At 43.2% G+C, this 12,436-nt stretch overlaps 1 protein-coding gene across 1 annotated transcript in view; it reads right to left on the bottom strand.

Annotated features, from left to right (window-relative positions):
- Positions 1 to 110: 110 nt before the first annotated feature.
- SLC1A4 (solute carrier family 1 member 4) overlaps positions 111 to 12,436 on the bottom strand; it is a 41,526-nt gene continuing 29,200 nt past the window's right edge. The window contains exon 8 of the mRNA XM_080586523.1: positions 111 to 10,090. Coding sequence (XP_080442649.1) covers positions 9,856 to 10,090 — 235 coding nt within the window. The 3' untranslated portion in view covers positions 111 to 9,855. The remainder of the gene's footprint in view (positions 10,091 to 12,436) is intronic.

The raw sequence follows: 12,436 nt of genomic DNA, 5'->3' as shown, positions 1-12,436 counted from the left end.
TATCAGCATGGAGCCCGAGATCCCAGTCCAGTAAAAGGCCTGGCCACCTAGGGCAAACGTCGATCCAGCTAAAAGGCTAGGTCTTCTCCAAACAAAGACCAAAACATGAATTCTATTTGGGGTGATTTTTATTTCAGATTGAGAAGCTACACAAAGAGAGAACAAATATACATTTCCATGACAGAAGGGAAAAAGAGAGAGCATCCTATTGTGTCACCCTTCTAATGCAGCAAACCATCTCAACCTGAACCACAGGACTGTCTTCTCCCCAGACAGGCAGGGAGAATTTTAACACCGAGGAGAGCCCTACACAGTAAACATCTGTAATATCTACCCCAGGGTCACACCCCCCCAGACACAGCAATATGGTCCTTTTTGCATATCCATCTGTTCTCGGTAGATAATAAAAAGGCTGATACAGAGTCACGTGGATCAAACCCACTGCTTTAGAACAGGAACAGTTACAGAAGTTCACAAGCATCAACACACCCACATGGCACACGTACTCCTTCAATGGAGTGGTTGCTCTACATGCATTCAGCAGTAGGTTTTATCTGAAGGCAGGTACCTTTGTATCTGTGAATTTGGATTGTACTGGAGCAGATGGCAGTGAATTCCAGAGTTCATCCGTGTGTCGCTTTATTAAAGTAATTAATCAAATGGCTTAGCATGTAAAAATACAAGGATCCTCCCTTCTAATTAGAGTGATTTGTGTTCACGTAGAAATAAAAGCACGCATATACATATGCACATCAGAGGCAGGACTGCTGACAGAAAACTTAGAGGATAAAAGAAACCCACTTTCCCTGTCTTACAGATCAGGCTTTCACCTCACATCAGCACATCTTGTTCTCCCTCCTGTCTGTAGGGACAACGGAGTCTCTTGCCTTTGGTGCATAGTTTCAATAAAAACCCAAACAAGGCACCTTTAAGGGTAGTAAGGCAGATCGTGTACCTCTGCGGCAGAAGGAGACACCTTGTGTCTTAGTGGTGGTCCTGCTGTCCCTGAATCTAGAGGGCTAATCAAAACCTTCACCCTCCCTAAGTGTGAGTGAGTCAGTCTCAGTTTACCACAAAGAAGAAGCAATTCAGAAAGAGGCACATCTCCCCTTAGCAGAGGTACACACAGTTATTTGTACTGCTACTCACAGTCTCCATCCTGCACAGCACACACTTTGTGCATGACCTTACAGAAGCGTAGCCAGGATAGTAACAGATTTAAGTCTAAATAAGGCTACGTTCTTCAAAGACTGGAATATTCAGGAATGGCAAACATTACCTCTATGTTGGTGCTCAGGGAAGTAACGTCAACAGAACATCCGTTGTGGGGCAGACCAAGGAGGCAGTAAGGGCTAGGTTGGTCACAAGTTTTTGACTTATTAAGTGCAAAACGTCATTTAGGTATTGCCTTCACATAGGGTTGTTTGTTTTTTTCAGTCCAGCTCCTCCTCCGAAGTTGAATCTTTGTCTTTGTCCCCTCATAACAGGATGGGAGGTATTCTACGTCCTCACATGGAGCTAGAATATCTTTAAGTTTAACCCATGTACTATAGAAGCCTGGTCCTGCTGGGGTCTCAGCAGATTTTAAGGACCGCAGCAGACCCTGCAAGAGGGACACAGAGAAGGAAAACTGATCTGAATATCAGGAAGCCTTGCTTCTGCATCAACACTGACCATCTAGAAAACACATTTGTCTTGTGTGAGGCACTAATTCATGAGAGTACTGTGAGCACATAAAATGCCTCTAGCTGTAGCCGACAAGTTTTAAAAATGTCCCTTTACTGGGCATTTTCAAGGACATTATCTTCTTAAGAGGACCAACTCAAACCACTATGCTGCTGGGGAGGTATCATCCCCATCAGAAGTCCATAGGCCACTGAAAGCTCATGAAATTACATTAATGCACACTAGCAAAGACCCTGGCTTATGTATTTTGTGGCATTCCTTTGGGTTCTTAAAAAGCTGCCATCCATACCAGTTAATACTTGGGGTATTTTTATGGTTAAGCACATTTTTTTCTGTGGGAATGTACAGCAGGGGTTTCAGGCATGTGCAAACAGTTTCTTTAAGAAAAGATTTCCCTTCACATTTTTTTTGTGTGATCTGCAACAGAAATCAAGTTCTACCAACACACCATACACGGTTTAACCTCGGTTACTAAATACATGTCTGCAAAGAAGCTGATTATTTTTCTCGGTGTTGTTATCAGAAGGACCAAGTGAAAGATACCCTAAGGAACATCTAATACTGAATTTCTTGGTCTCTGTGGCTTTAAACCACACCGTTAACTTTGCATTACAACAGGGTTGGCTCAAAATTCATTTCCTCGTGCTGGTTCTTGTTGGTATGCCTTTTTGCCTTGCAAACAGCATCTGTGGCCTTGTGGGAACTTGCAGCCTTGGGGAATACAAGGATAAAAGTCTCGGGTGGGACTTTGAGTCAGAGCAGTTGGCCTGCTGAAATGTTCAGAGCCATCACCTCCTGCTGCCACTAAGATCAGTGGTTAAATCCAAATGAGATTTCACAGGTGATGAGGATGATATGTCTGCTGACACTGAGATAGAATCAGGCCCTTTGATAAGTAACCATACTGTGAACTCTTGAATGAAAAAAAAAGTTTTTCCTTTCTATATTAAAAAATCCACCCTAGAGAGAAGATAACCCTACTTCTACACTTCTTGTCTTTCATCCTCCCTAAAAGATGAATGATCATCCTGCACTATCATGCTATTAATATGATGGTATCAATACTCAAATTATTTATAAACCCTCAGATGTTAACTTTTTTAGGGGGGTGAAGTTTGTTAGCTAACAACAGCCCTTCAGCATTCGAGGTCTGCTCCTAGCCCACCTGATGATTCTTCACTTGATTCAAGAAAGCATCCTTTTCCTTTTTTCTGTGCATACTCACTGCTGAAGCTGTGAAATTAACTTCCTAAGATGGTGCTTCAGATGCAAAGAGAGAAAGCTATGGGAGTCCTATAAAGCTCTTGATCACTTTTTGTCAAAGAAAGTACTCAGGGGCAAATGTCTCGATGCATTGCCTAATGTTTGGAAAAAGTTTAAGACCCTTTGCCTTATCCATTTCCTCCCTGAAACAGGAGCAGCAAGTGAACACGGCTTTCATCAACATGCTCACGTAGATAACAACAAGCTCGTCTTTGTCCTCAGAGAATAATGGCTACCATGCATTTATCTGAAGAGAATTTGTCTCAGCTACTGTGTGAGGAGGAATGTGGGTCAATCCCTGATCCAGAGCTGTACTGTCATTTCTCTGTGGTCACGGCGAGCAGCCAGGAGCAGCTTATCAGAGCCCCATGCCGCTCTGCTGCGGCTCTGCTGCTTAGTTGTTGCTCAGTGACAGTGTGCTTCAGAAATATCAGCACTCAGCCTCTGCCTCCCCTTGCAAAGCCTTGCCAGCCGGGGCAGGGACGTGCATCATCTCTAATACATGCTGAACAAATGCCTGCAGTCTTTTCTGATGCCATCCATGTCAAAACACCAAGGAAAAGATGCTTCCTTCAGTGCCACAGCTTCTTTAAACATTTAACTGCCCTATCCTCTGTGATGCTCTGCCTGCAGTCCTCAAGATCTTCCTTCTTTTTCTCCACCTTTTGTCCCATACTGCCACCAAGATGACTTGTCTTGTTAGCTGAAAAGCTCTTCCATTGAAGCTAGACAGAAACTAAGCTGACAAGGCTCTTAATTTAGGCATTGAATCCATGGTGAGGCCTGCTGTTTTACCTAAACATGGGCTTTCATCGCATCCCGGATGGAGATGGAAGGAGGAAGACAAAGCAGAGCAACTCGATCTGACACCAGCTCCCACTCTTCCCATGAGTTAGCCCAGCAAACGGATCTCCTGTCAGACAGTCATTCACATTTTAGCACAATGCAACTCTGACTTCATGATGCATACTTTAATTATTTGATTCCTTTCCGATTTTGGATAAATTTATTATTATCCAAGATTTAGTGCTCTGTATCTTAAGAGTGCTTTACATTATCCTCCACATTGTTGCCTGTGAGAGACTGGTAAGTATCTGTAAAGCTAATTTACAGAAAAGGAAGCACAGGCAGAGAATTTGTGTGACCTGCCTAATTCTGTGCTGTTCCATCAGTCACAGGATCAGTCATTACAAGCATGTCTGGAAGTGACTGTAAGCTACCATGGCCCAGTTAAAATTCGTGAAAATGTGACATTTTTCCTTGGTGAGAGTTTGTCTTTTGACCCCTTGACTTCCTACCTGAAGCAGAATGCTCATGACCTGTGGGAGGGTCAGGGAAAAAATAACTTCCAACAGGATGTTTTCTAGGGATTGAAAAAATGTGAGGTGCTAGCAGAAGATGGGAGTGAAGATTCAGCCCAAAGTGTTGACCGACACTACAGATCTTTGCAGAAAGAAGCAGTGGCTTTGTACCTTAGGCAAGCCTTCAAGGAGGCAACCTCCAACATATGCAGAGCTGAAAGAGGAAGCTCTCCTTTCAACAACGAATAGTCTCAGTTTTCATTATTTCTACTGTAAAATATTAAAGCACACACAAGAGAAGTAATCTAAGAATGGTCACCACTGGATCTTGTTTAACTCTGGCACCGTCCACAGCCAATGCTCAGGGCAGAGTGCAGGAAGAGAGCAAGCACATATGAAAGCTTCCTTCCCCTCACACTATCCTCACAACCTCCCAGTGCCTCCAGCTCAGGGCACTGCCTCTTCAGGTAGTGACAAGGCTGCCCAGCAAAGACAAAGCAGAGGTTGGTTTACCAGCTGATTCTGTACTTGGCTGGCTCCCCATTTCTGTTATGTCAAAAGGACACAGTCCTGTTCATCGTGACACTTCAGAAAAACCCCTGTTTGGCCCTAGCTTGCAAGATATGTCCCAAGAGAGGTCTAAAGTGCTTTGGAATTACTGAATCTTGTAGTGCAACTACCAACATGCTAGCAGGGACTCAGCTAAAGCTCAATTCCTGGTGATAATGGGTGTTTACTGAAAATATTCTAACAACAGTCAAGTGCTGGCACCCTTCATTGCTCACTACTGCTTGTCAGGCAGTCATGCCATAGCTACGTCTCATAGCACAGAACCTTTCCCAGGATGAGAGACAGATGCTGCTCAGCAAGCACTCTCTGAGCAACTCTTAAAGAGTTACTAAGCCTCACAAATCCTTGTTGAGGTAAGGGCAGGAGCAAGGCAGAATGCAAAACACATTCCCAAGGACCAGCTGAAAACTACATCCATCACACACAGAAAAGCTTAGGGCATTTCAGAAAACGCAGTGAGATGAAGTAGTGACTGATAAAGCATGGAGTGGAAATTCTGTCGCAGAGAAGAAGTAAAAGATGGTCCAAACCAGTCAAAGGCACTTCACTGAAAAAGAGAAGGTAAAAGGGAAAGAATAGGGTCAGAGTGAAAAAAGCATTGGGTATGCCAAAGACTTACAAACACTTCTCTTCCATACTCCTGTATTTTTCTCCTAAAAAGTAATCATGGCACTAGAGGGTTGGGCATCAGCCGTTTATAGCCTGCTTTCCTAAGATGAAGAGGCTTTTCTGATCACAGGGCTGCTGTGTATGTGCACCCTCCCTTTTCTGATCAGTAATACTAGAATTTACTATTTTTTTTCCAGTCCCATTTCACCAGCGCAGCATGAAAGTCTCCGTCATGGTAATAAATGACGTATATAGAAGGAGATGCCTCCAGCACTCCTCTTGAATTGAAAGGATGTGACTGGAGCTCCCCTTGTGAGAAACAGTTCTTAAAAAGGAAAAATACCAGTAGGAATTCACTCTTGGACCCAAGACACAAACCCATCAGAAGCCTAAAAATGAAATGAAAATGAATTGTGGCAGGAAAGGCAATGGCATCCCCCAGGAAGTTGTGAATACCTTAAGGAAAACACGAGAAGGGATGAAAAGGATTTGTACTTTCCAAAAGAAAGACTAAAACCAAACAAGGAAAACAGCATTATCTATACGGAATTTATTTCCTCCTGAAATAAAAAGCAACTGACTAAAGGATTCACTTTTACAGTCAAGTTGGGAGAATTCATACGTCCACTCAAAAGACACTGAAGTACCATACTTGCGACAGATTTGTGGAGTGCCTGGGTAAGAGCAGAGCAGGTGCCACCAGCTGCACCTGCACTGGTGCTGAGCACCTTCTTAGCCAGCTCACAGCCTCTTGGTATGAGGCTGCATGGGGACCTGAAGTAGGAAGCTCCCAGTGTAGCACTGCGGGTCGAGGACTGCATCTAAAGAGCACAGAAAAATGCACGTCCTCCAACGGCCCTTCCATTTTTCTCCCAGAGACCTTACCTGAAGACCTTGACCACTTAAAGCAAGTGGCAAAGTCTTCCATCTCAGTCAGGACTCACACTGTTACAAGGGCAGCTGTTGGAATGTGTCATTTTTTTTTTTTACAGTCCAAGAGAGTGCAATAATAGATCTTTTACATTTGTACCTTAGGAAAAAATAATCTGAAGCCAAGCGGAGAGCCCTAGAAGATATGACAAGGCCATCACAATGAATGGTAACATCACAGAAAAATAAGAAATGTAATTTCTGACACAGATAATAACAAAAAGGACCAAGAAGATATTTGGAAAAGCAGTCATTACCCAGCATTCACGCTTACATGGAAAACTCTGGGATCCCTCTTGCTGCGTGCGAACAACAAAAGAACTGGCAGCTTTCTAAATCTAAAGTAGGGTTTCTGCAAGATTACAAATTTCTGGCAAGATAAAAGGCTGGTCCTAAATACTCAATGTTTCATATAAACCCAATGGCACCTGGAGGAGGAGTATTAAATTTCCTTTGTTCAATTCCAGCTATAGGAATGATTTGGCCTCCTTAAAGCTCACTGCTTTAACAAGCTTTACACAGGACTAGACATTCACCTTGATGCAAAACATGGCAATCCACTAATGGGGACTCAGAGATGCATTCTTCAGCAAAGACATTTAGCTTCTGCATTGCTAGTGGAAAATACTAAGACAACTCTGAGATAATTGGCATTAATTTAATCATTTTCTGGGATCTACTGCCAGAAAGAATGCCCCACAGCCTACATCATGCTGCTTAGAGGAACAGGGTACAGTCAAGCAGCACCACAGGGAAGGAAGATCAATAAAGCAGTGGCTAGGTGTTGTCTGTGAGGAAGCCCAGCCTTCACTCACCCCTAGAGTACTTTCATCTGTTGGCAACATTAGCTCTGGGGGGAAAAATCAAAACTGAGCAACTTCCTATTCTCAAATGTTGCTGTGACGCTTCACAGGAATTACCGTTTGGGTGCTGCCTGGTCTCATGTCTTCAGCTGAGCTGAATGTGTCATGGTGAGTGAGAGCATCAAAGGAGCTAAATGTCTGATGGGAGATAGAAATGCATCTACAGAACCCAGCCTGCAGGGAACAGTTTTGATTTCCAGTTCTCCTGAAGTATCCATATACTGTTTTAAAATCAAAATATTTGCAGTTCTGGTGCATTCACATTTTTCCATGAAACATTTAGACTTGTTAAAAAAAGGGGGGGGGGGGGGTAGAGAACCATTTTTTCAAACCTCAAACATTTTTCAAAACGCTTCTTATTTGTTGACTTTCATTGTCAGCTACAAAGCACAGTTTTGGTTTCCTGAGTTGAAAGGAATTGGGATGATTCTAACGGGAGGAAATGCAAAGTTTCAGCAGGTCTTGATCTGCCAAAAATGAAATAATAAATATTGGCCAAAGGATGTCCCTAGAGAATTGTATTTGTCTTCTTCCATTTTTAAATTGAGCCAACGATTGATCCGATTTTGTGGACATGGCTATAAATAAGCCGGTTAAAAACAAACTTCACCTGTAGTTTCACAGTGGGCTGACTAATCCTTTCTTACTTTGTTTGCATAGTGCTGCAGCACACAATTAAACAGCCAGTCATGACGCACTCACTGTGTTCTCCCTCAGAGGTGGCCACATCTCATTCTGAGCGTCTTTTTGCAAAATTCATTGTGTCCCTTTACCAGGAAAGATGCTTTGCAAATGAAGGCTGCTGCTGCTATAAAATTGGAGCTGCCTCTTCCTAGTGCCGTGAACATAAACATCAGCAACTGGATATCTTTCCAAGATAGCTTCCTCTGAAGCAAGAGAGGAGAAAGAAAAGGGGAGACTTATCATTATTGTACATCAAAGCTAAGTGTAAATATATATTACTGAGTTAACAGTGTGGAGGACTGACCACATGCACTCATCTCGCTAAAGCAGCCAAAGGAAAGTGTCACAAGTCCAGGCAAATCTTGGCGTATGCACAGCTATCATTTTGTAACTACTTGCTGTCCAAAATGCCAAGAGAAATCAACAGGACTTTTGCAATGTTTGCCGGACTTTGATCAGGTTTGGGGTGCAAAATCAGGAAGTTTGTGGTAAAGGAAAAAAGGTGGAGTCAGAATCCAGAAGCATCTGGATCAGCTTCAAGCAAAGTTTACCATCTGCCATTAAGCATTACCCCAGCCCAGCACCACCCAGAAGTAAATGTAAGCTGCTGCTGGAAGTACATTTGTAGCAGGACCAAACTCCTAGCAGGATCAGGTATACAACTGTCCTAACACCCAGAGATCACTGAACGTTTGTAACAGGACCAAATTCCCAACAGGAAAAGGGATACAACTGTCCCAACATTCAGAGATCACTGAACATTTGTAACAGGACCAAATTCCTAGCAGGAACAGGTATGCAACTGTTCCAGAGATCACTGAGGTTAGAAACTCACCTCCTTTCTTCCCCTTTCAAGCCAACAATCAGACCTGCCTGTCGTCAGTTCCCACATGTGTTCAGATTTTTTTCTCCCCTGTTCAATTTTGCCGGAAAAGGGATATGGCTTAATTTGTTTGGACTGACCCATTAAACAAACATGAGCAGGACATGGAGTGCTAGCAAAGGTGCATGTGTGTATTCATGAAGGGAACTGACTTCTTGCTTTCTTGATGTCACAGGCAAGCCTCTTTTAGACATATTTATGCTGGAACAGACTCCACATTTTTTAAGCCCCAGAGGGATTACTTTAACAAAATTTGTGCTTCCTCTGGACTTTTTTCTCAACAACTTGCTAAGAGGGGAGGAGAAAACCAGTTCCTGATCTGCTCTAAGATATCCTTCGTTTGGTTCCAAAGTTTGGGATTTACTCACCAAAAGGCAAGAAAGCTGCTACGAGCTGCAATGCAGCGGGGGAATGGAACAAGGTTTGGACCCCTGTGATTAATTCAGATATGACACTTAAAAAAAAAAAAACCAACTACTTTCCAGGTTCTATTTGATGTTTTCAAGTGACTGGAGAACAGGAGAGGAAGTGGAGTGGGAGAAAAATGTTGCTTCATATTGTGTGTATAATTGACAGTAACTGTTTCCAGGCAAGAAACTAAATTAAAGCAACATTCTCACCCACTCTGGAGTTTCTAAACTGTATCTCCATTTGAACAGCAGCACAATAAGCTTACTAATTTCTCCCTATGATAAGCATTTACTGGGATTTGTCTACTTCCCCACCTCCAACTCATAAGGGCCTTTACTAACAGATCTCTTGTAAAAACAGAAGTCTCAAATGGCATTGCTTTCCCCTACATGTATATGTGTGTGTACATGCAACACATATATACATGTATACATGGGAATTATCAAAACACTATCATAAAGCCAGCGTTCTTTCTCGCTGCCCCTTCTCTTCCCAACCCACCTCCCTCCCCTTCCTGTGGTCAGCAAATTTGAAAACAGACTGGAACTTAAAACTTTCAAGAGCCATCCAGCCCTTGTTAGCACTGCAAACGTCTAGGTGCGTTAACAAGTCCCCGGTCCACTTCTAGGACGCGTGTTAACAAACGGCCTCTAGTTCACAATACTGATTCCTTGGATTCAGGGTCTGCTGTACTGGTTGCGTTGGAGACTTGGTTTTTGTGGGTTACCAAAGGTGACGTCTCCTCTTCAGACTTGCTGTTAGCAACTGCTTCTACGCTGACTTCTTTTAGCTCCTGCTCTTTATCTTTCTTGTCTTTTTCATTCAGGTAATTGAGGATACCTGCTCCTAGGGCGTCCCCTTCCACATTCACAACTGTGGTGGTTCGGTCCCTGGTTAAGATTAAAAACAAGAAAACAAAGCAGTGGCCTTTTAGTTTAAGAGAGTTACAACACCGTAAGGAGAGCCAAATTCATCTCCCCAGATCCACTAACATTAATGGAGCTACAGATGGAAGATGTTGTTACTGAAGGTATTTTCCACAGAAATATTATCACCATTTCAGAACTAAAAATGTGCACCAGAGAGAGTTCAAGGCAGGCCCAACTGTTACTATCAATTAGTTCTGGTCTCTCAGCAGGTCGCAGCAACGCTACTGCTGTTTCTCAGAGGTCCTTCTTTTTCCAGACCACCCCCCTCCCCTTCCCTGGGCCAGCAGATTTCCAGTGCAAGTTCAGAGCAGGAACTTGATTTAGGCTTATTCAGAAAGTGATTCAGAGCACTCAATTCTCTGTTTTTAACCATAGAAAAACTAGTATCTTAGCCCAAACATGTACATAAGGCGTCCTTCCAAAAGCAAGCAGAATGACTGGGTTCTCTAGATTTCTTGTTAGCAGCACCCATCCTAACCATCAGTCCTACAGCACAAAACCACTATGTCTCAGGGTCAAACAGAAGATGTTTATGGCTCAAAGAAAACAATTTCTCCAGTGCCTTCTGAGATTTCCGTTAGTAATTCTGCAGCATTACTTCAGCATGTGCTTAACTTGTAACTGTGGTCTTCTTTGGCAATTAAACAGCTGGCATTAAAATGAGATACAGGGCTCTTCTGTCCCTCCTCCCTGCTTTTGTTACCACAAGGCTGAATTCCTCAACTGGAACAACAGTGTTGACCACAGAGGGGTACTACATATTTTGAAACAAAAGCAGCCAGCGTGACACAGGCTAAGGGTAGCCCAGTGAGAAAGGAACAGCAAGTTTTACACTCGTGCCTCCAGGCACTTCCGAGTACAGCTTGTGGAAAGCACAGCTACCACTGTAATCCCTCAGGAGATGAGACATGAAGGGCTAGCCAGTGCTTTGCCTGCCTCTCCTGTCCTTTGGAGGTGGCTGATCCCCAGGTGGTGACAGCAAGAAAGAGTTCAGTAGCCCTAACAAAAATGTAGGAGCAAGATCAAGCTCCATAGATGTGTGTTAGTGTGTGAAAGGAAGGAGGCAATACAGCTGCCTTCTTTCGCAGCCTTGGCAACTCAAGACCGTCCTAAGACATCCTAATTTCCACATCTTCTGTGGAAGCAGGACATCTGTATAGAGAGGCTGGTGTTTCCAAACAGCAATGTGGAAAGACTATGTACATCTAAACCACGAACTGCCCCCAAACCTGTTAAGTGGAAAAAATCCTAGCAGTATCCAGATTGCTTTACCTTTACTGGCCAGTGGTTCAGCACTAACCAACTTCAACCAGCTGTCTTGAGAGCAGTTTGTGCTTTTAAATTATCGCATTGGGCTTATTGCACTAGTATTTAAAGTGCAGGCATGCTGTAAAAGTGCTCAGAGAAGCCCTTGCAGTTTGATTTTTTCTAGTATTCTAAGAACTCTTGATTTTCTAGTCCTTCTAAGGACTGCGGACAGACGAGCTTGTTTGAGAAGAAAAGCTGGGAGACCCTTTTCCAAGAGCTCATTTAAGCAATAAGAAAACATCTGCATGTGGCATTTACTCTTACCGTGTGGCTTGTGGATGGGTCCCCAATACTTAAAGCAAATTTACTAGGCTTTCCTTAATCTAATTTAGGTGGGACAAAAGATAAATGAAGGCTTTAATGAGGACATAACTACATGAGTGGTGAGATAAGCTCTTCCCAACAGAGCTGGGCAAGGAGAGAATCTCTCATGTTTCAAGGAGGGAAACTGCTCTTGGAAAGGAGAGAAGGAGCTGAGCAAAGGTTTGACCTCTTAGGTCTTTCCCAGAAGATGGAAGGAAAAGGTGATAATACTGTATACTAAACTTGTGATTCCCAGCAGCATGTTCCAGCTGTGACACTGCCCACATTTGTGATGAATGCTGCAAGGCCTCTGTGTGCCTGCCCTGCCAATGGACAGCAGCTCTCTGTGATGCCTGTGTTGGTGTTTTGATCAGTCTTGCTTTTATAGTTCAAACAATAGCTGGCAACAGCTTCTGATGAAGACTGCTGCACGCATATGGCTGGGAAAGCTTTCCACCACTGTTCAGATTCAATTTCCTTTTTCCTCCTTCCCTTCCAGTGTCCAACTAATTTCCAGCAGTGTCAATACCTTCTCGAACAAACTTTTAACAATTCTTCTGGAGGGAACTGAAACCAGGAAGAAATATGTTTCATTAAAGGCTCAGTAAAAAAACAGAAGAGGGATTGTAACATTCTAACTGCTTTAACTGAGCAGGGACTGCCTTTTCCATCATTCTCCATAACCTGTCATGAATT

This window comes from Anser brachyrhynchus (assembly GCF_964034855.1).
Source record: "Anser brachyrhynchus genome assembly, chromosome: 3".
Lineage (NCBI taxonomy): Eukaryota > Metazoa > Chordata > Aves > Anseriformes > Anatidae > Anser > Anser brachyrhynchus.
This window is presented reverse-complemented; position numbering and strand designations above follow the sequence as displayed.